A 23,717-nucleotide genomic window follows, 5' to 3' on the forward strand; every position below is an offset into this window, starting at 1 on the left:
TGGTACGTTGGGCAAACTAATTCTAGCCATGGAAGATTAATGATCAGGGAAGGATTAGTATACTTACAAACATGAAGCTGTGGAGTGGTCAATAGGACACTTCTGGTTATATTCTACCATTAAAGGCAATGTTCAGTAATTGATTAAAATAATAAAATTAGGTCAGCTGTGTAAGAACAAATAAAACCCATGACCTTGCAGTAAGATCCCAATAATCTATATACAAATGGAGCTTATACAGAAACAAGGATCAGCCTCTCTGAACTACAACTTATATAGACCATACTTTTAGTCCTTAGGGCCTGGCTAAATCCTAGGTGTTTCATGCCATAAGGAAGCTAGGAGGAGGGAATGTTTCTAGCTACAGTGGGAGGGCTGGGTTGGGACTATTGGGAAGAGCCACTTCAGATCCAACCTGTCGCCACCCCACTTGGAACCCTCTCCAGCCTCCCTCAGCTACTCGTTTAGGCTAAGAACCAGCATGGCACCTGTGGTGCATGTCTAGAGGTCAGGCCAGAGAAGGGAAGAACTGGCACAGACACCAAAATGGCTCCATGTGACTGTTGGCCCACTAGAACATGGGACCTCTTCTGGCATGCAGGGTTCAGAGGTTTGGAAGGGGCTCATTTGTGTTATGGGAAAGAGGGTCAAGAAGCAGGGAGAGAAGCTGAGCCCCTGATGACAGAGGGTGAGAGGAGTGTATTTGCCTCATGAGTGTAGAACCCTCAGGATGTTGCATACTCATCCCCACAGGGTTAAATTGCAGTGCTGTACTCTCCTCTGCCAATGTCTGATTTGATTATTATTTAAAATTCTGACATTCCAGCAGCTTCGTTCAAGGTGACAATGTTGGTACTAGACAGTGTCTGTCCACTTATTGACAGATTGACAGAGCCAGAAGAGTACCCAGAAGTCACCTACTACAGGACAGGCCCAACAAAGAAACTAACAGAACGCCACTAGCCATCACCTTCAGCCCCAACTAAAACCTCTCCAACGCATCATCAAAGATCTACCACCTGTCCTGAAGGACAACCCATCACTCTCACAGATCTTGGGAGACAGGCCAGTCCTTGCCTACAGACAGCCTGAAGCAAATACTCACCAGCAACCTCACACCACACAACAGAACCACGAATCCAGGAACCTATCCTTGCAACAAAGCCCGTTGCCAACTGTGTCCACATATCTATTCAGGGGACACCATCATAGGGCCTAATCACATCAGCCACACTATCAGAGGCTTGTTCATCGGCACATCTACCAATGTGATATATGCCATCATGTGCCAGCAATGCCCCTCTGCCATGTACATTGGTCAAACTGGGCAGTCTCTACATAAAAGAATAAATGGACACAAATCAGACGTCAAGAATTATAACATTCAAAAACCAGTTGGAGAACACTTCAATCTGTCTGGTCACTCGATTACAGACCTAAAAGTTGCAATTCTTCAACAAAAAAACTTTAAAAACAGACTCCAGCGAGAGACTGCTGAATTGGAATTAATTTTCAAATTGGATACAATTAGCTTAGGCATGAATAGAGACTGGGAGTGGATGGGTCATTACACAAAGTAAAACTATTTCCCCATGTTTATTCCCCCCCACCCCCCACTGTTCCTCAGACGTTCTTGTCAACTGTTGGAAATGGCCCACCTTGATTATCACTACAAAAGTGATAATTATTCCCCACCCACTCTCCTGCTGGTAATAGCTCACCTGAAGTGATCACTCTCGTTACAGTGCGTATGGTAACACCCATTGTTTCATTTTCTCTATGTATATAAATCTCCCCACTGTATTTTCCACTGAATGCCTCCGATGAAGTGAGCTTTAGCTCATGAAAGCTTGTGCTCAAATAAATTTGTTAGTCTCTAAGGTGCCACAAGTACTCCTTTTCTTTTTGTCCACTTATGAGTGATTGAATAAAAACCTTTAAGGCAGTGGTGGGCAACCTGCAGCCCGTCAGGGTAATCCGCTGGTGGGCCGCGAGACAGTTTGTTTACATTGACCAACCACAGGCACGGCTGCCCGCAACTCCCAGTAGCCATGGTTCGCTGTTCCCAGACAATGGGGTCTGGGGGAAGTGGTGGCCAGCATGTCCCTGTGGCCCCGCCGTTTCCTGCAGCTCCCATTGTCTGGGAATGGAGAACCGTGAACACTGGGAGCTGTGGGTGACTGCGCCTGCGGATGGTCAATGTAAACAAACTGTCTTGCGGCCAGCCAGCGGATTACCCTGGTGGGCCGCAGGTTGCCCAGCACTGCTTTAAGAGTTGAAGCACCCTTCTAAAAAAGATAAAGCTACTAGAATACACAAGTGACATGAGAATATTCAGTTACAAGCTTTGCATTTTTAAATAACAGCTTAATTAATCCCTTTTTCTTTTCTTCACTGCAGTAGACTGAGAGTTGTCTTTTGAGCATGACCTGTTTCCTGCTCTCACCCAGTGTCTTTTTTTTTTTTTACCTTTGCAGCTCAATGCAATGGCAAACAGAGCAGCAGGGAAAGGATATGAGAATGAAGACAATTACTCCAACATCAAGTTTCAGTTCATTGGTATTGAGAACATCCATGTCATGAGGAGTAGTCTGCAAAAAATGCTAGAAGGTAAAACTTTTCTTGATATCGATATACAGAGAGGTGGCCTAATTCTTCTGTCATGCAGGTGTAAATCCAGAGTAATTTTCTTCAAAGTCAGTTGTATTTCACTTGTAAAACAGGTGAGAGAGGAGAATCAGGCCTATTGATATTGTACAGTGTATATCTCCCTGTTTGCTAAAACACTTGTGCCAAATATCATCATCCAGAGAAGAATGTTCTCTTGATTACAACAGTGTTTTACTTTAAGTGATATTTCACCAATATTACTTTTCTTATGTGGTTTGTAACTTGGCTGTTTAAAAAAAACCAACAGTTTGAATTGAGGGGGGAGAAGTGGAATGCCATGGGTACAGACTGGAGCCAGGAGGTTGATAAGAGTGTGTTGGCAGTGTCTGGGGGGAGCATGGGAAAGAGTTTTACGACAGCGGTTGCAGGGGAGGGTGGGCGTGGAGCTGCTTGGTTTGAAGAGCTAGTATCTCCTGGAGTGTGGCTGCCTGGCGTTCCATAACCTTTAAGAGCCGCTCCGTGGCTTCATTCTGGCGCACCGCATTCTCCTTTCGGTCCCTCTTCTCACTGTCCTGCCTCTCCTTCAATTCCTGTTTGTTGGTGGCGGAGTGCATCATAACATCACGCAGAAAGTCGTCCTTAGTTCTTCTTGGCCGCTTTCTAATTCTGCGCAGCTGTTCAGCTGCCAGTAACAAAGAGGGAGGCTGGGCTCCCAAGGTAATCTCTGTGAAGTTTTTAAATGCAACATTTTACAGAAGTAGTGTTGTTTGCAACACAGAGGACACTGATTCAGTGGTTTAAAACACAGCCAATACTCTCACACCTCTCACTAACTGGCTGCCCCAGGCAAGTACACATGAGCCACAAGACATACAAAATGGTGACCTGGACCCTGCCATACACTGGGCACATGGCTCTTGGGGAGAGCTAGCACTGTAGGGGGGTGCCTGATAATCATTCCTGTCCCCACACTTTGCTGCTGAGAGTGAGCAGGGAATCAAGGGAGGGTCTTTTCCAAGACTGCGGCTTCCGCCCTTGTCCCTATGTGGCTCGCCTGTGTACAGCAATGGTCAGTGTGTCGTTGTCCCCCCTCCCCCCCGTGACGGCACAGTGATGTGGGAAAGTTACCGTTAATGGGGCAAGAGACAAAGCAGCTCTGCCAAAGAACCTGTGGCAGCAGATTGCCCAGTATCTCCATGAGAGTTTCCTGGAGATCTCTGAGGGTGATTCCTGTGAAGTGAGCGAGTCAATCAACAGCCTGTTCCAGCACTCAGACTAGGCATGTGGTGGGAGACAAGCCTGCTTTCTGCAACCCTCCTGCCCCCAACAACTCACTTCAGCAATTCCCAAAATCAAATCCACTTACTAGTGGCCTCCTCTCCTGTTTGCGCTTCTCCAAGATTGAACAGCTGTGACTGGTTAGCCTCCTCCGGGGTAGAAAACAGCTCCTGGTTGCATGCATCTCTGGCCTCCGAGTCATCCCCTGCCTCTGGGTCCCCCTCCCTCTCCACATCCTCATCCAAGATTTCCTCTTCCTGGCTCAGTCCACTTTCGACTGGCCCACAAACCACCTAAGTATCCACAGTGGCCTTTGCAGTGGAAGTGGGGTCGCTGCCAAATATCGCGTCCAGCTCTTTGTAGAACCGGCAGCTCGTGGACTCAGCACCGGAGTGGCAGTTTGCCTCCCGTGCCTTGTGGTAGGCGTTCTGCAGCTCCTTCACACTGCAGTGTGTCCTGGTCATGTGCCCTTTCAGTCATGCATCATGAAATCTGCCCGTAAGGTATCATAATTCCTATGGCTGGAGCGCAGCTGGGACTGCACAGCCTCCTCTCCCCAAATGCTGATGAGGTCCTGCAGCTTGGCATTGCTCCAAGCGGGGGATCGCTTAGTGCGTGGAGCAAGCATGGCCACCTGGACACGTCACCGAGCAAACAGGAAGGGGACTTTCAAAATTCCAAAGGAATTTATGGGGTGGGGATGACAGTTGATCACCTGAGGGCAGGGCAGTAGAGTTCAAACCGATGACCACAGAGGCGAGAACAGGCATTGTGGGACACCTCCTGGAGGCCAATCGCAGCGCTGTAATTGACCAGGGTGTCTACATTGGCACCGCAATGCTGTAGTCCCGGCGCAGAAAGCTGTACGCCTCTCATTGGGGTGTTTTTTTTAGAGCACTGCAACTGCGCAGTTTCTGCACACTAAGTGGCTTAACAGTGTGTGCACCTTGGGAGTTACACCGAGAAAGCTTCTTCACTGCGCAGAAACTTCCAGGTGTAGACAGGGCCTAAGATATTAAACTCTAGAATTAACTATTGCAATAGCATATGTGTTGTGCGAATTACAGACCGCACCTGAATCTTCAGCTAATCAGTTAGCTAAAACCTCTAGAGTAGGTTTTGCCGCAATAGTGCCTTAATATCATAGTGAAATGACAGAAGCATAAATCATGGTAGTGAGATCTGCATCTGAAAGAAAATCACAGCCTCCTGGCCAGATGCAAAGGTAAGAAAAACTCCCTGGGCTGTCCACTTTTAATGGGAAGTGCAGTCACAATTGCTCTCCTTTGTATGGTGCAGCATAGACCCCTGCTGCAAACCAGTCTCAGTTTGTAGACTGATACAGAATGGTGGGGAGGCCATGACACCCCCCGCACCACCACCACCACCACCCAGTTTGGACACAGTACATCTCAGGGGAGTTTGGAGGGACTGTAGGCTTTCCTGGCCTGTTAAACATGCTGTCTGATTCGGGGGAGAGTCTCCTTGCACACGTCTCCCCAATTATGCACCCATGTAAACTCGGCCCTAAATGAGTTTGCTGGTTAATCCAATATCTGCAAGGCAATTTATTTTCATACAATACATCAGCTTCTCTACGGGGTATTATTATTAAGTTCCTTAATCTAAGAGTTTTAGGATTAAGGCGCAGTGGATTTCCAGTTAATGGTAATGTATTGTTTGGCTAGAAGTAATGCCAAGTGAAGAAACCTGTCCTTGTATTTGTTCAGCGCAAGTCCATCAAAGATAATATAGTAAAAAAACACCAAGCTGCGTGGGATACTAATGTGCTTTGGCTCTAAAATGATGCAAAAGTTCATCAGATGGGACCATGCCCAAAACCCCTATCAAGCAACATCATTTATTTATTATGTATCTATGGTCTTAATATCTCACACAGTTTGGGAACTAAGCATCACAGCATCTATTTTAAAGAAGACAGTGTGTTGAAGCAGCCTTTTTTTCTTATAATATCCCATCTATAAACCTGGAAAGATTGATAAAAATTAGAAGTTTGAGAGGCCCAGGCCATGATTACAGGTACCAAGATATTTAAGCACATCACCATTATATTGACAGATTTCAGAGTAACAGCCATGTTAGTCTGTATTCGCAAAAAGAAAAGGAGTACTTGTGGCACCTTAGAGACTAACCAATTTATTTGAGCATAAGCTTTCGTGAGGTTATGAAGTTTCATAACTTCATCATGAGCTGTAGCTCACGAAAGCTTATGCTCAAATAAATTGGTTAGTCTCTAAGGTGCCACAAGTACTCCTTTTCTTTTCACCATTATATTGAATCTTTTACTGAGTCTTATGGCTTTCAGCTCATGAGGACAAGTTAAGTCTGGTTTAAGAGTCAGGAAATCAATTTTAAAACAGTTGAAGATGTTTTATAATATACAAAGATGTACTCTGGAGCCTCTCTCTTCTCCTAGTTACAGTAGCATGCCATCATCTGCTTCTCTTGTTGGCCTTTTTCAATAGGTCTTACCTAAACTGTTTACAAAAAGTAACTCTGATTCAAAAGGAGACAAATAATATTAATATACATTTAATACTAGTTTTAAACCTTTGTATCAATGTGTATTTAGCTTAACCCAGTCCAATCTACAATGTAAATGTTTGTTTTTCTTACTTTCAAGCAAATATTTAGATATTAACACACAAACTGTCTACTGAGTGTGAGACATTGTGGAGCATTTCAGGGAACATAGAAATCTTTTAAAAGAGTAAACTGTGGATGCTGATTGAAAGTGATTTCAGTTCACCATGTGCTGCTGCTGGTTTTAAGTGGGCAGTGTAGAGAAGAAGATACGGAGACACAGAGCACCTGTTTCTGATTTCCCACTGGCATAAAATAGGGGTACAGTAACTCCTCACTTACAGTTGTCCTGGCTAACATTGTTCTGTTATTTGGTTGCTGATCTATTAGCAAACATACATGTTTAAAGTCGTGCAATGTTCCGTTACAAGGTTGTTTGGCTCGCCCCACTCTGCCCACCTGGCGTTCCAGGCAGGGAGTGGGCAAGCCCCTAACCCTGCTCCCTGGCAGGAGTGCCAGGCGGGTGGAATGGGGCAAGCCCCCCTGCCCGAACTCCTCTACGCCCCTGCCTCAACCAAGCTTCACAATCATCATTGGTGAGTACAATATTAAATTGTTTGTTTAAAATTATTTAAAACGTATACTGTATATGTATATAATGTCTTTTGCCTGGCAAAAAAAAAATCCCTGGAACCTGTTTCCCCCCCACCCCATTTACATTAATTCTTATGGGGAAATTGGATTCACTTAACATCGTTCCGCTTAAAGTAGCATTTTTCAGGAACATAACTACAACATTAAGCGAGGAGTTACTGTACTATAATTCCATTGACATCAATGGAGTTAAGATGGAGCAAGAGGAGAATTGGTTCATGAGTCTAGGATAGTGAAGGTTGCAGATGGCTTTTCTATGATGGAGCTCAGATAAATTCCCTGATAGAGCTAGCTGAATTTTTTTTTGACAGAACAGTTTTCCATCGGAAAATCTAGTTTCTTTGGGACTGAAATGTTTCACAGGTACATGTCAATTGTGAAGAAGAAATTTTCTATGGGAAAATGTCAAAATAGTTCATTTCAATTTTGTTTTGATTAAAGTAAAAATATTTCTTTTTGGCTTTATCAATTGATATAATTTCATTTTGACTTTATTGTATATTGATGCATGTATTTAATATTATATATAATTTGTATTAAGATTTACTCATCAAAATGAAACCATTTGATATTATCAAAATAACTTGATGATTGTGAATCAAAAATTTTTCAGAATTTCCATTCCAGGAGAAGTTCTGAAATTTTGTCTTTTTGTCCCGATTCAGAATGAAAACAAATTTCAAAATGTCAGAATTTCCCATTTTTCAACCAGCTCATTCTTCGCTAATTAGTGTGAGAGAATTTAACTGTAATACTGTAATACACACTTAATGACTAAGGGAAAATCCTACCCCATTGTTCACCCATGGGAGAACCCAAACAGTGGATGAACTGCACATCCATTGCATGGGGAAGCCAGCTTGCAAAGGGGCTGAGCACTGCAGTGGCTCTTTGTGCTGGAACATAGCGGTGATATATGTGCAGTAGAGAGAAATACCTGAACTCTGGAACAATGATTATAGCCACTTTTCTTCTTCATTCTGTGGAGGAGCACATCTGTTGTGCCACCCCACACCCTAATTATCCTTCCTCAGTTTTTCTCCATTTTGCTTTACCCTCCCCCACCCCCCAACAGGATTTAGCTCTAATTTCAAGGACAATAAACTTTCACTGAATTGTTGTCCAGATGAATAAAAAAGTAATGTTTAATGTACTGAATTATATTAACAAAGGGCCAAATTCTGGCCAGTGCTCCACATACTCACCTCAGAAGATCCACAGCCAACATTGGGAGTGCTGGGCAGAAGTTGGCTGACCATATCCTGCCTCCTGTGAAAAGCTGCAGGGAGATTGCTCCTCATATGTCTGGAAGGACATAACAGGGCATGGCCAAAGGGTCAGGCAGTGTGGTCCACACCCTCATGTGTGTACACATTTGTGGTCACTGTGACCAGGCAATAGCCCCTATGCACAACCCTGTGCCAAATCATTCCTGTGCTAAGTAGGAAAGAATGCACAAGGGAGCTGTTTGTAGGGCTGGTCTCAGCCAAGTAGGGGAACCAGATATCCCAATTTTATAGGGACAGTCTTGATATTCAGGGCTTTTTCTTATATAGGCACCTATTACCTCCAGCCCCGGTCCCAATTTTTCACACTTGCTATCTGGTCACCCTACAGCCAAGATTCAGGGGCCCATTAACATGGATTTGGTAGCATATTTGTTTTCCTCACTGGGTGAGTTTAGTTTCCAGGTGGCAACCAGAATTTGATCCATTATGATCTTTACATTTAGATGATGCACATCATGCTTTTTGTCTGTATTTGAACAACAAAAATAGTGAAGAGGGATTTCTCTTCTATTAGTATTCAGAACATCAGTTGCTTAGATAGGAACAAAACCTACAGTCTTCGGACTTCATTGAGAGTTCTGCTACGGTAAGCACTGCAGGGTTTGGCCCACAGACTTTAACCCAGTGGTCTCCAACCTTTTTACACCCAAGATCTCTTTTTGAATTTAAGGGTAACCCAGAATCTACCCTGCCCCTTCCCCAAGGCCCTTCCCCTTCCCCAAAGCCCGACCCCACTCACTCCATCCCCCCATCTCTCTGTTGCTCGCTCTCCCCCACCCTCACTCACTTTCACTGGGCTGGGGTAAGGGGTTGGGGTTCGGGAGGGGGTGCAGGCTCTGGGCTGGGGCCGAGGGGTTTGCAGTGTGGAAGGGGCTCTGGGCTGAACCTGAGGCAGGGGGTTGAGGTGCAGGAGGGGGTGAAGGGTGCTCGCTCCAGGAGGGGGCTCTGGGCTGGGGTTTGGGGTGCGGCCTCCTGCCAGGCACTTACCTCTGGCAGCTCCTGATTGGTGGTGCAGCGTGGCTGCTGCTAAGGCAGGCTCCCTGCCTACCCCAGCCCCACGCTGCTCCCAGAAGGGGCCAATGGAGGCAAGCAGGGGTCACATCGCTCCATGCGCTGCCCCTCTCTGCAAGCACTGCCCCCGCAGCTTCCATTGGCCACAGCTCCCCATTCCTGGCCAATGAGAGCTGCAGGGGTGGTGTTTGCAGGCAGGAGCAGCACGTGGAGGGAAACCCTACCTCTGGGACCGAGCTGGCCGCTTCTGGGAGCAGTGTGGGGCCAGGGCAGGCAGGGAGTTGCGACCAGTTGATTGCGATTGACCGGTTGGTGACCACTGCTTTAACCCTTCCCCCAACTGAGCAAAGGCCAGCTATAGGATTTGTGGGGCCTCAAGCTGCTGGAAATGGGAAAATTAATCCGGCAGTTGCCTCCCCATCTGGTGCTATTGCTGGTGGGCACTATAGATCTGACAGTATGCTGTTTCTTCTCCCCCTCCAGTACAGTTAATGGGGAGAGAAATAAGGGCAGCTTGTGAGTTGCTGAGTTTCCATACAGTGTACTGCCCCAAGTGGCTCCTTGATTTTCCTGTGTGTAAAGTCAGCTCTGCCCCATACCATTCTCCTTATGAAATAGCTGAAGAGCCTTCTATAGTTCAAATGTTTTGATTCCTTTTCTGCTGATACACAGATATTTTTGTGTCTTCATATATGTTTTGCCTAGTAACTGAATTCAGCATTAGTTGAATTTAGTATTAAACTACAGATCAGTAGCCAGCATTACAGATCAGTAGCCAGCATCACTTAAAATATGTGGCATTTGTCTCTAATTTAGGACAAAATGGACTTTGCTCAGTAAAATGGTAAGTAAATATTGATTCTGATTTGGTAGCAGGAATGAGCAAAGTAGTATTTCAGCTTTACCCTGGGCTTTTGCAAACAGAGCCAGCAGCTTCAATTAAAATTCAACGTCTAATTGCTGATGCTTCCATCTGCACAGGAGCATTAATCATCTGAAAGACTGTTTGCTTTCAATACTGTTACTCAGGGTGGTTTTTTTTTGTTTTGTTTTGTTCTTTTAAGCCTTTCAAAAATGACTTGTAAAATAAACTTCCGTGAGAACCTGTATATTCAAAGATTGCAATGCTTTATATAGTACACGTTAGACTAATGTGCCTTAGAATGGAAAAAGGTTAAAAAAGTCCAAAATTGAGACCTGGTGTGCACTAATTCTGAATTTCACTTATAGAGTGAATTTCTAGCTACACTGAAGAAAATGGGAATTTATTTCTTAGGATCAAATTCACTGATGCAGCTGTACCCAAGTCACCGGAGTTGCATGGTCTTATGTCTGTGATGGATATGGCACATGAAACTTTATAATGGCTGACACAGAATTTTATTGCCCTTTTAAAGAAGGGTTTCTACTGGATTGAGACCACATACTAGATTTCAGATGAGAGCGAGGTGCTTTTTTTATTTTTTGATTATTTTTTTTGACAGTGTTACTAATTTTGGAATAGTTAAAAAGAGAGAGAGGGAGAATGAAGATACACACTTAACTACAATGGGATGAAACTATCTCTATCATACAGACTCTAAAAAAAATTCAGACATTTTATAGAGATGAAAATATATAAATGTTATAGTAATTTATGTGTAGCATATAAGATTTCAAGGGATGAATTTTCATGTAATATAGCATGTCCAATTTTCACTCACAGATGGTTTAGCAGAACATCTGAATCCCATGTTAGGTACATAAGTTCTCATTGTGTATATCTACAAATTGATTTAGCATTCACATGGGATTTTGACATCCTGTTAAAGCCACCAACGTTGGAAAGATGAGCTGAGTAACTCTCCTCCCTAATATTTGATATCTGCTTTGAATGTTGTGTGAATTGTGTGTTATTTCAAAATTAAAGGGAAATAATTAATAGAGATTATAAACTCTTTGAGGCATGGGCCATCTTTTTATTTTGTGTTTGTCCAGTGCTGGGCACCATGGGGTCCTTGTCCACAGCTAGGGCTCCTAGGTGCTACAGTAATACAAATAATACAAAAAAAACTACATGAGAAATCTTCACCCAGGGTAGTCAAGCTAAATGATGTTGTAATTTCAAATTAAACTCTTGCTGAGATGGTGGCTGTTGGGATTCCCTCTCAGACCTTTTCCACTTGGCTTGTCCAGAACACCTCAGCCAATTCTAGGAGAACACTTGTCTGCACCTCCACTAACATATACGAAGAAAATAACTTTTGGAATAATATGTGGGCTCCTAACAAATAGTATCGATTCTTTGTGAGAGGAAAAATTGTTCTGAATGGATTGGTGCAGTGGGCAATATCTCTGGCTATAGTGGATGAAAAGGGGCCCCTACGTATCACAGGAGGTGCCTTGGAGCCTGCAGGCAGCCAAGAGAATGGATTTTATTCACCCTGTCCATTTGCAGGATATCCAGATAAACATCAAATATTTTTGCTGTATACAGGGCTTCTGAATGTCACCCTTGGATGCTTAGCCCAGCACATATATGAATAAAATGGCCATTTACCTGCCTAACAGCTGATTAGAGCATTAGAGTGTGGGATTTAGACTTCCTAATACATTTATTTTCAATATTATTTAACTTCTTTAGGACCTTCTATCTGAGGAGCTCAAATTTTTTTCACAGTATTATTGAGTTAATTCTCAGAACCTTCTTACAGATGGGGAAATTGAGACACAGTGAGATTAAGGCCAACAGCTTCAATGGCTGGCTTAATTTCTTTGTGCCCAACTTAATGGCCACTTTTGAAAATTTTATCCTGCAGGACTTGGCCAAAGTCACACATGAAATCTGTGGCAAAGCTGGGAAAAAAACACAACCCTCTTGACTCCAGGTTCTGATAATTAATAACAGGTTAATCCTTCCCCACAGTAATGGATTTAATTACTACTGTTAAAATGGTTATGCTTATGGAAAACCTGCACCACGGAAGAAATATTTATATAAAATTCCAAAGTACTGCTTGGGAATCTTTTAAAAGAAGCATTTCTCTTATAAGTTTTGTAAAACCTTCCTTTTTTTCAACAACTTTTTTTGAGGCCAGATTTCACCCAATGCTGTCCCTTTAATTTATGCTTTCATGCATACTGTATAGAACCTTATATATACTTAAAAGTAATCTTTCCATTTCAGAAACTGTCTGTTTTAACCAGAGAATCTTCAAACATATCAATTCTTAGGTTGAACAGTCAGTCGGAACTTATGAGTTAAAATGTTATGTTGTGCGTTAAAAATGTGGCTTACTTTGCAGTTTGTGAGCTGAAGTCCCCTTCTATGAGTGACTTCCTCTGGGGCCTGGAGAATTCTGGCTGGCTAAAACACATCAAAGCCATCATGGATGCGGGCATCTTCATTGCAAAGGTAAATTATGTAAAACTAAATCAAAATTGATTGACCTGATGCAGAAAACTGAGGGCCAGCGTCTCTGCCGGTGAAACTTCATTGACTTAGATGAAGTTACACTAGAAAATAATCTGGCCCTAAATGTGTAATGTTTCTGTGTTGGAAGAAGAGACAATTTTTAGTGTGGCAAAAGTTGTCATTTGGACACTTTGCTTTTAAATTAGTGTTTTATTTCCCTCTATTCTTGTGTGCTATTTACCTGAATTGCAGTGCAGCCTCCACTACCCAATGCTGTATATCTTAATTTCTTAACTTTTCCCTGCAGACAGTTACTAAACCTGTTTCTCCTTAAGTTCCCCTTGTTGCAGGTTAAGTGTTGCAGCACTACCTCAAGGTATGATTGTCCCTGTGCACACATGTCAAACTTAATTATACTCTGGTCCCACTTATCTAATGGCTCAACTTCATTCATCGCCTGAACGAACTCCTTTGTGTTACCAAGGTATGCAGTGTTGTGACCATGTCGGTCCCAGGATATTAGACAGACAAGGCGGGTGAGGTAATATCTTTTATTGGACCAACTTCTGTTGGTGAGAGAGAGCCAAGCTATCAAGCTTACACAGAGCTCTTCTTCAGGTCTGGGAAACTTACTCAGAGGGCAGATTTACAGTACAAACTTCCATCGACCCAGCTGCGTAGCACTTCTGGTGAAGATGTTCTAAGCTGACGGGAGAGAGCTCTCCTGTCGGCTTAAAACCTCCACCTCTGCAAGAGGCGGTAGTTATGTTGGTGGGAGAGCTGTCTACGCGGGGGTTAAGGTCAGTATAACTACCTCACTCATGGTGTGGATTTTTCATACCCCTGAGTGACATAGTTATACTGAATCAGTGTGTAGTGTAGACCTGGCCAGAGTGTCACAACTAAATACAAGGTGGAACAGATGATTTAGCATAAGTAGTTAACACATATTTCAAGGAACCATTCAAGATAAGTGGCCTGTTAACACTCCTCCAGCCATAGGGCAGAGAGCTTGTGGGAGTGGGGAAAGCAGCTGGGGGTGGGGGAGGAGTAGCATTGTTAGTGGGTTATAGACCCTTGTAATAAGCCATAAATCCAGTTTCTCTATTCAGTCCATGATTTTTAGTGTCTAGCAAAGTTATGAATTTAAGCTCCCAGTGTTAACTTACTTAACTAAACAGTGTTAACTAAACAATCTGTTCCATTTTGTATTTAGCTGTGACACTCTAAGTAAGTTTCCCAATCCTGAAGAAGATCTCTTTGAGTTCGAAAGCTTTTCTCTCTCTCACCAACAGAAGGTGGTCCAATAAAAAATATTACCTCACCCATCTTGTCTCTCTGTTACCAATATCTAATTCAAGAGAAGCCCCTTTTATTCATACTTACCTATTTGTCCCAAGAAGCAGTTGTTTATGGTACTGAGAAATTGTTTATCCAGTATTTTGCATTTCATAGAATCATAGAATATCAGGGTTGGAAGGGACCTCAGGAGGTCATCTAGTCCAACCCCCTGCTCAAAAGCAGGACCAATCCCCAATTAAATCATCCCAGCCAGGGCTTTGTCAAGCCTGACCTTAAAAACCTCTAAGGAAGGAGATTCCACTACCTCCCAAGGCAACGCATTCCAGTGTTTCACCACAATCCTAGTGAAAAAGTTTTTCCTAATATCCAACCTAAACCTCCCCCACTGCAACTTGAGACCATTACTCCTTGTCCTGTTCTCTTCTACCACTGAGAAATAGTCTAGAACCATCCTCTCTGGAACCACCTCTCAGGTAGTTGAAAGCAGCTATCAAATCCCCCCTCATTCTTCTCTTCTGCAGACTAAACAATCCCAGTTCCCTCAGCCTCTCCTCATAAGTCATGTGTTCCAGACCCCTAATCATTTTTGTTGCCCTTCGCTGGACTCTTTCCAATTTATCCACATCCTTCTTGTAGTGTGGGGCCCAAAACTGGACACAGTACTCCAGATGAGGCTTCACCAATGTCGAATAGAGGGGGATGATCACGTCCCTCGATCTGCTCGCTATGCCCCTACTTATACATCCCAAAATGCCATTGGCCTTCTTGGCAACAAGGGCACACTGCTGACTCATATCCAGCTTCTCGTCCACTGTAACCCCTAGGTCCTTTTCCGCAGAACTGCTGCCTAGCCATTCGGTCCCTAGTCTGTAGCTGTGCATTGGGTTCTTCCGTCCTAAGTGCAGGACCCTGCACTTATCCTTATTGAACCTCATCAGATTTCTTTTGGCCCAATCCTCCAATTTGTCTAGGTCCCTCTGTATCCTATCCCTGCCCTCCAGCGTATCTACCACTCCTCCCAGTTTAGTATCATCCGCAAATTTGCTGAGTGTGCAATCCACACCATCCTCCAGATCATTTATGAAGATATTGAACAAAACCAGCCCCAGGACCGACCCCTGGGGCACTCCACTTGACACCGGCTGCCAACTAGACATGGAGCCATTGATCACTACCCATTGAGCCCGACAATCTAGGCAACTTTCTACCCACCTTATAGTGCATTCATCAAGCCCATACTTCTTTAACTTGCTGACAAGAATACTGTGGGAGACCGTGTCAAAAGCTTTGCTAAAGTCAAGAAACAATACATCCACTGCTTTCCCTTCATCCACAGAACCAGTAATCTCATCATAGAAGGCGATTAGATTAGTCAGGCATGACCTTCCTTTGGTGAATCCATGCTGACTGTTCCTGATCACGTTCCTCTCATGTAAGTGCTTCAGGATTGATTCTTTGAGGGCCTGCTCCATGATTTTTCCGGGGACTGAGGTGAGGCTGACTGGCCTGTAGTTCCCAGGATCCTCCTTCTTCCCTTTTTTAAAGATTGGCACTACATTAGTCTTTTTCCAGTCATCCAGGACTTCCCCCGTTCGCCACGAGTTTTCAAAGATAATGGCCAATGGCTCTGCAATCACAGCCGCCAATTCCTTCAGCACTCTCGGATGCAACTCGTCCGGCCCCATGGACTTGTGCATGTCCAGCTTTTCTAAATAGTCCCTAACCACCTCTTTCTCCACAGAGGGCTGGCCATCTATTCCCCATGTTGTGATGCCCAGCACAGCAGTCTGGGAGCTGACCTTGTTAGTGAAGACAGAGGCAAAAAAAGCATTGAGTACATTAGCTTTTTCCACATCCTCTGTCACTAGGTTGCCTCCCTCATTCATTAAGGGGCCCACACTTTCCTTGGCTTTCTTCTTGTTGCCAACATACCTGAAGAAACCCTTCTTGTTACTCTTAACATCTCTCGCTAGCTGCAGCTCCAGGTGCGATTTGGCCCTCCTGATTTCATTCCTACATGCCTGAGCAATATTTTTATACTCTTCCCTGGTCATATGTCCACTCTTCCACTTCTTGTAAGCTTCTTTTTTATGTTTAAGATCCGCTAGGATTTCCCCGTTAATCCAAGCTGGTCGCCTGCCATATTTACTATTCTTTCGACACATCGGGATGGTTTGTCCCTGTAATCTCAACAGGGATTCCTTGAAATACAGCCAGCTCTCCTGGACTCCTTTCCCCTTCATGTTAGTCCCCCAGGGGATCCTAACCATCCGTTCCCTGAGGGAGTCGAAGTCTGCTTTCCTGAAGTCCAGGGTCCGTATCCTGCTGCCTACCTTTCTTCCCTGTGTCAGGATCCTGAACTCAACCAACTCATGGTCACTGCCTCCCAGATTCCCAACCACTTTTGCTTCCCCTACTAATTCTTCCCGGTTTGTGAGCAGCAGGTCAAGAAAAGCTCCCCCCCCAGTTGGCTCCTCTAGCACTTGCACCAGGAAATTGTTCCCTACGCTTTCCAAAAACTTCCTGGATTGTCTATGCACCGCTGTATTGCTCTCCCAGCAGATATCAGGAAAATTAAAGTCACCCATGAGAACCAGGGCATGCGATCTAGTAGCTTCTGCGAGCTGCCGGAAGAAAGCCTCATCCACCTCATCCCCCTGGTCTGGTGGTCTATAGCAGACTCCCACCACGACATCACCCTTGTTGCTCACACTTCTAAACTTAATCCAGAGACACTCAGGTTTTTCTGCAGTTTCGTACAGGAGCTCTGAGCAGTCATACTGCTCCCTTACATACAGTGCTACTCCCCCACCTTTTCTGCCCTGCCTGTCCTTCCTGAACAGTTTATAACCATCCATGACAGTACTCCAGTCATGTGAGTTATCCCACCAAGTCTCTGTTATTCCAATCACGTCATAATTTCTTGACATCACCAGGACCTCCAGTTCTCCTTGCTTGTTTCCAAGGCTTTGTGCATTCGTATATAAGCACTTGAGATAACCTGTTGATCGCCCCTCATTCTCAGTATGAGGCAGGAGCCCTCCCCTCACAGACATTCCTGCCTGTGCTTCCTCCCAGTATCCCACTTACCTCAGGGCTTTGGTCTCCTTCCCCCGGTGAACCTAGTTTAAAGCCCTCCTCACTAGGTTAGCCAGCCTGCTCGCAAAGATGCTCTTCCCTCTCTTCGTAAGGTGGAGCCCGTCTCTGCCTAGCACTCCTCCTTCATGGAACACCATCCCATGGTCAAAGAATCCAAAGCCTTCTCTCCGACACCACCTGCGTAGCCATTCGTTGACTTCCACGATTCGACGGTCCCTACCCAGGCCTTTTCCTTCCACGGGGAGGATGGACGGGAACACCACTTGCGCCTCAAACTCCTTTATCCTTCTTCCCAGAGCCACGTAGTCCGCAGTGATCCGCTCAAGGTCATTCTTGGCAGTATCATTGGTGCCCACGTGGAGAAGCAGGAAGGGGTAGCAATCCGAGGGCTTGATGAGTCTCAGCAGTCTCTCCATCACATCGCGAATCTTAGCCCCCGGCAAGCAGCAGACTTCTCGGTTTTTCCGGTCAGGGCAGCAGATAGATGACTCAGTCCCCCGGAGTAGAGAGTCCCCGACCACCACCACCCGCCTCCTTCTCTTGGGAGTGGTGGTCGTGGAACCCCCCATCTCAGGACAGTGCATCTCATGCCTTCCAACCAGCGGAGTTTCCTTCTGCTTTCTCCCCCCAGACATATCATCTGGTCCACTCTCCGCAATGGTACCTGTGGAGAGAACATGAAAGCGGTTAGTTACCTGTGTCCACGTTGCTGGAACCCGGACATTCCCCCTTCTTCTTCTGGAGGTCACATGTTGCCAAACTTCTTCACTGGCCTCTTGGCTCCGCTGTGCAACCTGCTCTAAATCTTTAAAGCTTTGTGCCTGTAGAAGCATATCCTGACTTTTGTCCAGAAAATCCTCCGTTTCTCGTATGCAACGCAGGGTCGATATCTGTTGCTCCAGACCTTCAATCTTCTCTTCCAATATGGAGACCAGCTTGCACTTTGTACAGACAAAGTTGCTTCTGTCCTGTGGAAGAAAGACAAACATGGCACATCCAGTGCAGGTCACAACAGCTGAACCCCCCCCTTCCATATCACCTTCCTACTATGAGCTTCCTCAGAGAAGTTGGCAAGATGTAAGCCTCACTGGGCTCACTCCAGGCGAACTCCCAGGCAAACTCCTGCTGTGTGCTGCTCTGCTGTTCCCCGCTGCTCAGCTGGTTCGCGAAGCTCTAGCTATTTTTAAATAGCCAGGCTTCCCTGAAACAAACAAACAGACAGCCCCAGTGCCCACCCCCTGCAGGCTACCAGCCAATCAGGCACTCGCTCAGGCTCTCCCACTGCCCTCCCAGCAAACACACACTCGGATACTTACTCAGCAAACACGCACTCGGATACTCACCAATCCCAGGCAAACTCCTGCTGTGTGCCATCAGTGTTCTACTTTTGAGCCTGCTATTACTCTCCCAACTAGTGTATTTTATTGTAAAGACCTGGTGTTTGTGCCTAGAGCAGTTCTACTTCATGGTATTCTCCTCAGAAATTTTATTTTGTTAGTCTGTGATATCTGTTATGGTTACTGCTATTCCCCTGCCTATCGTTTTTATAGTGAATAGAAATTATGCCATCCCTTTGATAATCGCATACACCTCATGTTTCTGAAATGTCAGCTACTTGCAGGTCTTCCCAATGTCAGACACTCCAGTTCTCTCCTTTTGGCTCTTACAGTGGTAATTAGTATATAAGTGTTTACATGACTATTTTTTTAAAATGATGTGCCCACTCTCATGTTTTTGCTGTCACTCTGTAACTGTCAGAGTTCTCTTTCTTGCCTTGCTTCTGCCTTTCCCATATATAGCTGCAACTGTCTGTTTTATCCCAGGTGCAGGCTAGATATATGTGTTTGTCTATCTATAGCAGAATTCATTAGGTGAAATCTTGGCCCCACTGAAGTCAATTGGCATTTTGCCATTGACTCCACTGCTGCCAGGATTTCACTCACTGACCTCAGCAGTTGCCATCTTTCCCCCAGTGGCAAGTTTAAGTAATGTCTGCAAATCTTCTTTATTTTTGTTGCATATGTGCCCACCGTCTTCCTGTTTCTCTTTGTTCTGGAATGCAGATCTACTTGTATAATTTTGGTTCCTGGGTAAAAAGCTACTTGGAATTTTTGCTCTATTTCTGGCTAGTCTCTAGTATCCAGAATTTTACCATTGCCAATTGTTAAATATTGGTATTTTCCCCAAATGGATCCATTCTGGTGGAATTATCTGCCTCCTAAAATAAACATTGGTGATTAATTATTAGTCATTGTTCCACTTCGATTTAAAGTTTTCTAGAGTTTATTTTTCTAGGTACTATCTTTCTTAACTCATTTTATTTTTCCCCATTGAGATTTAAGTACAGCTTTCTTTACAAATCATAAAGAAACAAAAAAAGGCAAAAGTCTTATTTAAAATAAATCCTTTTAATCCACAATGAATTCTAACTTCCCCAAAAGGATCTCCCAGATTTACTAAACATAACCCCTTCCTTGTACGCATCGCTTATACTATGCCTGAAACAGCTCTCTTCCTAATAATGTAAATTAAGATTACAGAATTATAGACTTCAAATCTTGCATATCGAATATTGACATATATCCCAAACACAGGGTTCCCCTGAAGTTTCCCTACGTGCTTTGGGGTCTGATACTCTTGTGTTCAGTAAGCTCCTTGAACTGAGAAAGCTATTTTTCAGATGGAGATACTACTTTTATCGGTCTAGATACCTCAGTGCTTACATATCCACTGTTACCATGGTATCTGAGCACCTCACATTCTTTCATGCAATTACCCTCACAATATACCTCTCAGGTAGGGAAGACTTGCTATCCCCATTTTATAGATAGGGAAACTGTGGCACAGAGAGGCTCTTTTGAAATCAGTAGGAGTTAGGCTTTTGAGGACCTGGGCCTCGGCTTACACAGGAAATCTGTAGCAGAGCAAAGACCTGAACCCAGGCCTTCCAAGTGCTAGGCTACTACCCTAAACCACTGGACCAGCGTGCATCTCTACTGTTACCCATTGCCATAACCTTATTTACTACTTCTATGAATCTTTCTGTATTTTTAGGCTGTGGCAGAGGAAGGCGTGAGTGTTCTGGTTCATTGCTCAGATGGCTGGGACAGAACAGCTCAGGTTTGCTCTGTAGCAAGCCTTCTATTAGATCCATTTTACAGAACTATGAAGGGATTTATGGTAAGCAAGTGTATTTTACAGTGGATGTAAATGTTCTGTTACATCATGTGCACAGTATTAACACTAATGTTCTTTCTGTGTGTAGAGAAAATAAGCTTTTCCTTAAAAATGTCTTTTTTCTTAAGTAGAAAGTTTAAAAAAACCCAAAGTGGTTCAGATTATTGAAGCCAAATTATCCAAATTAACATCAAACATTTGGTTCCATCAAGTGCAGTCTGTCTTTGCTTTTTGAACCATGTCAAAGAAACTGTCCTGGGGGCATCAGTTTATATTTAGGATAAAATTTTCAAAGATGGGCATCAAAGTTTTGCCTATCAAAATTGGGTGCAAACCAGGGGGGTCGGTTTGGGGAAACCATGTTTGAAATCTGTTCCTTTTCAACAAGGGGACCGATGTACAAATTGGCTCTGGCAGAGTATGCACGAATGTTTACCAACCTTATCGTCATTCCTGCGAAGATAGGTTTGCAAGGCTTGTAGAGTTTAATAAAAAATGATAGGCGGTCATTCTGAATCAAGCTTTGTTAAAATACAGCAGTGCTCATTTCCATCATTCTTTTGCTTGTTCTAAAAGTTAATCTTGATTCCATGACATGACACTTAAGTGCACTTTTGCTCATTTTAGGTATTAATTGAAAAAGATTGGGTTTCCTTTGGGCACAAATTTAATCACAGGTAAGGGTACTCTCAGGTTTGTTTTCTATGTACACTTTTTTCATAAGGGAAGGTCAGCTCTCTTCTGATGCTATTTTAATTTTATTTTCAAATGGCAATGAGAAAGTAAATGAACATGATGCCCTCAAGTTATTCCTCAAGTTATTTTTTCATTATTTATTATAGACCGTTGGAAAATAAAATAGAAATATTATTTTCTTACCATTCTTTCCCCATTGTTTACTATTGAGTATATTGGATGCTTGTCTCATGCTTACTTTTACCATTGAAGCATTCATTTTGGAGAGAAATTTCTGTTGAAGTCAATGGGAGTTCTGTCATTGACTTCAATAGGAGACAGGATTTCACTCATGCAGAATTAAGGCCCAGATCATGAAAGCATTCCTACTCAGGACAGCACTTAATTTTAGGCATGTGCTTAAGTGCAGTTGACATCAAGGATCTGTGATCTGAGACCTACTGAGTCTATAGGTAAATATTCTGTCAAATTAAAGCAAAACATACTTCAGGTAAAGGGAATATAAAATGTACTGATTTTACAAATTGTTTTATGCCTCCAAATATCATAAGAACGGCCACACTGGGTCAGACCAATGGTCCATCTAGCCCAGTATCCTGTCTTCTGATGGTGGCCAATGCCAGGTGCTTCAGAGGGAATGAATAGAACAGGCAATCATCAAGTGATCCATCTCCTGTTGTCCGCTCCCAGCTGCTGGCAGTCACATCCTAAAGACACCCAGAGCATTGAGTTGCATCAGTGATCATCTTGGCTAATTGTTGTTGGATCTATCCTCCATGAATGTATCTAATTCTTTTTTTAATCCTGTTATAGTTTTGCCCTTCACAATATTCCCCTGGCAATGAGTTCCACAGGTTGACTGTGCATTGTGTGAAGTATTTTCTTTTGTTTGCTTTAAACCGGCTGCCTATTAATTTCATTGAGTGACTCCTGGTTCTTGTGTTATGTGAAGGTACAAATAATACTTCCTTATTCACTTTCTCCACACCATTCATAATTTTGTAGATCTATGTCAAATCCCTCCTTAGTTGTCTCTTTTCCAAGCTGAAAAGTCCCAGTCCTTTTAATCTCTCCTTATAGGGAAGCTGTTCCATACCCGTAAACGTTTTTGTTGTCCTCCTCCAATTCTTATTTATCCATCCATCCATCCGTCCACTAATGGTTCCTAACATTTTGTTAGTTTTTGTGACTGCCGCTGCACACTGAGCAGATGTTTTCAGAGAACTATCCACAATGACTCCAAGATCTCTTTCTTGAGTGGTAACAGCTAATTTAGATCCTATCATTTTGTATGTATAGTTGGGATTATGTTTTCCAGTGTGTATTACTTTAACATTTATCAATATTGAATTTCATCTGCCATTTTGTTGCCCAGTCACTCAGTTTTGTGGAATCCTTTTGTAACTCTTAGTTAACCCCAAAGCAGACTATCTTGAGTAATTTTGTATCACCTACAAATTTTGTCACCTCACTGTTTACCCATTTTGCCAGATCATGTATGAATATGTTGAACAGCACTGGTTCCCGTACAGATCCCTGGCAGATACCACTATTTACCACTTTCCATTGTGAAAACCGACCACTTATTCCTGCCCTTCCTTTCCTATCTTTTAACCAATTTCTGATCCTTGAGAGGCCTTTCCTTCTTATCTCATGATTGCTTACTTTGCTTTAGAGCCTTTTGGTGTAGGACCTTGTTAAAGGCTTTCTAAAGTCCAAGTACACTATATTTGCTGGATCACCCTTGTCCACATGTTTCTTGACCCTGTTCAAAGAATTCTAATAGATTGAGGCATGATTTCCCTTTACAAAAGCCATGTTGTCTCTTCCCCAACAAATCGTGTTCATCTACATGTGAGATAATTGTTTTCTTTACTATAGTTTCAACCTGCTTGCCTGGTTCTGAAGTTGGGCTTACCAGCCTGTAATTACCAGAATCATCTCTGAAGACTTTTTTAAAAATCAGCATCACATTAGCTGTCCTCCAGTCATCTGGCACAGAAGCTCCTTTAAGTGATAGGTTACATACCATACTTAGTAGTTCTGCAGTTTCATATTTGAGTTCCTATAGAACTCTTGGGTAAAAACCATCTGGTTCTGGTGACTTATTACTGTTTAGTTTATCAGTTTGTTCCAAAACCTCTATTGACACCTCAATCTGGGACAATTCCTCAGACTTGTCACCTAAAAAGAATGGCTCTGGTGTGGGCATCTCCCTCACATCATCTGCAGTGAAGACCAATATAAAGAATTCATTTAACTTCTCTGCAATGGCTTTATCTTCCTGGAGTGCTCCTTTAGCACTTTGATCATCCAGTGACCCCACAGATTGTTTGGTAGGCTTCCTGCTCCTCATGTACTTAACATTTTTTTTTTGCTGTTAGGTTTTGAATCTTTTGCTAGTTGCTCTTCAAATTCTTTTTTGGCCCACCTAATTATACTTTTTAATTTGACTTGCTAGAGTGTATGCTCCTTTCTATTTTCCTCAGTAGGATTTAACTTCCAATTTTTAAAGGATGCCTGTTGGCCCCTGACGGATTCTTTTACTTTGTTGTATAGCTATGGTGGCACTTTTTTGGTCCTTTTACTATGTTTTTTTAATTTGGGGTATCCATTTAATTTGAGCCTCTATTATGGTGTTTTTTAAAAGTTTCCATGTGGCT

General features: G+C 43.5%; 1 protein-coding gene across 1 annotated transcript in view; it reads left to right on the forward strand.

Moving 5' to 3' along the window:
- MTMR7 (myotubularin related protein 7) overlaps positions 1-23,717 on the forward strand; it is an 87,537-nt gene that overhangs the window by 52,359 nt on the left and 11,461 nt on the right. Inside the window, exons 7-10 of the mRNA XM_084625552.1 lie at positions 2,478-2,610; positions 12,671-12,780; positions 20,236-20,361; positions 20,986-21,035. Of these exons, the coding sequence (XP_084481678.1) occupies positions 2,478-2,610; positions 12,671-12,780; positions 20,236-20,361; positions 20,986-21,035 (419 nt within the window). The remainder of the gene's footprint in view (positions 1-2,477; positions 2,611-12,670; positions 12,781-20,235; positions 20,362-20,985; positions 21,036-23,717) is intronic.

This window comes from Lepidochelys olivacea, assembly GCF_965140295.1.
Source record: "Lepidochelys olivacea isolate rLepOli2 genome assembly, chromosome: 4".
In the NCBI taxonomy this organism is placed as follows: Eukaryota; Metazoa; Chordata; order Testudines; family Cheloniidae; genus Lepidochelys; species Lepidochelys olivacea.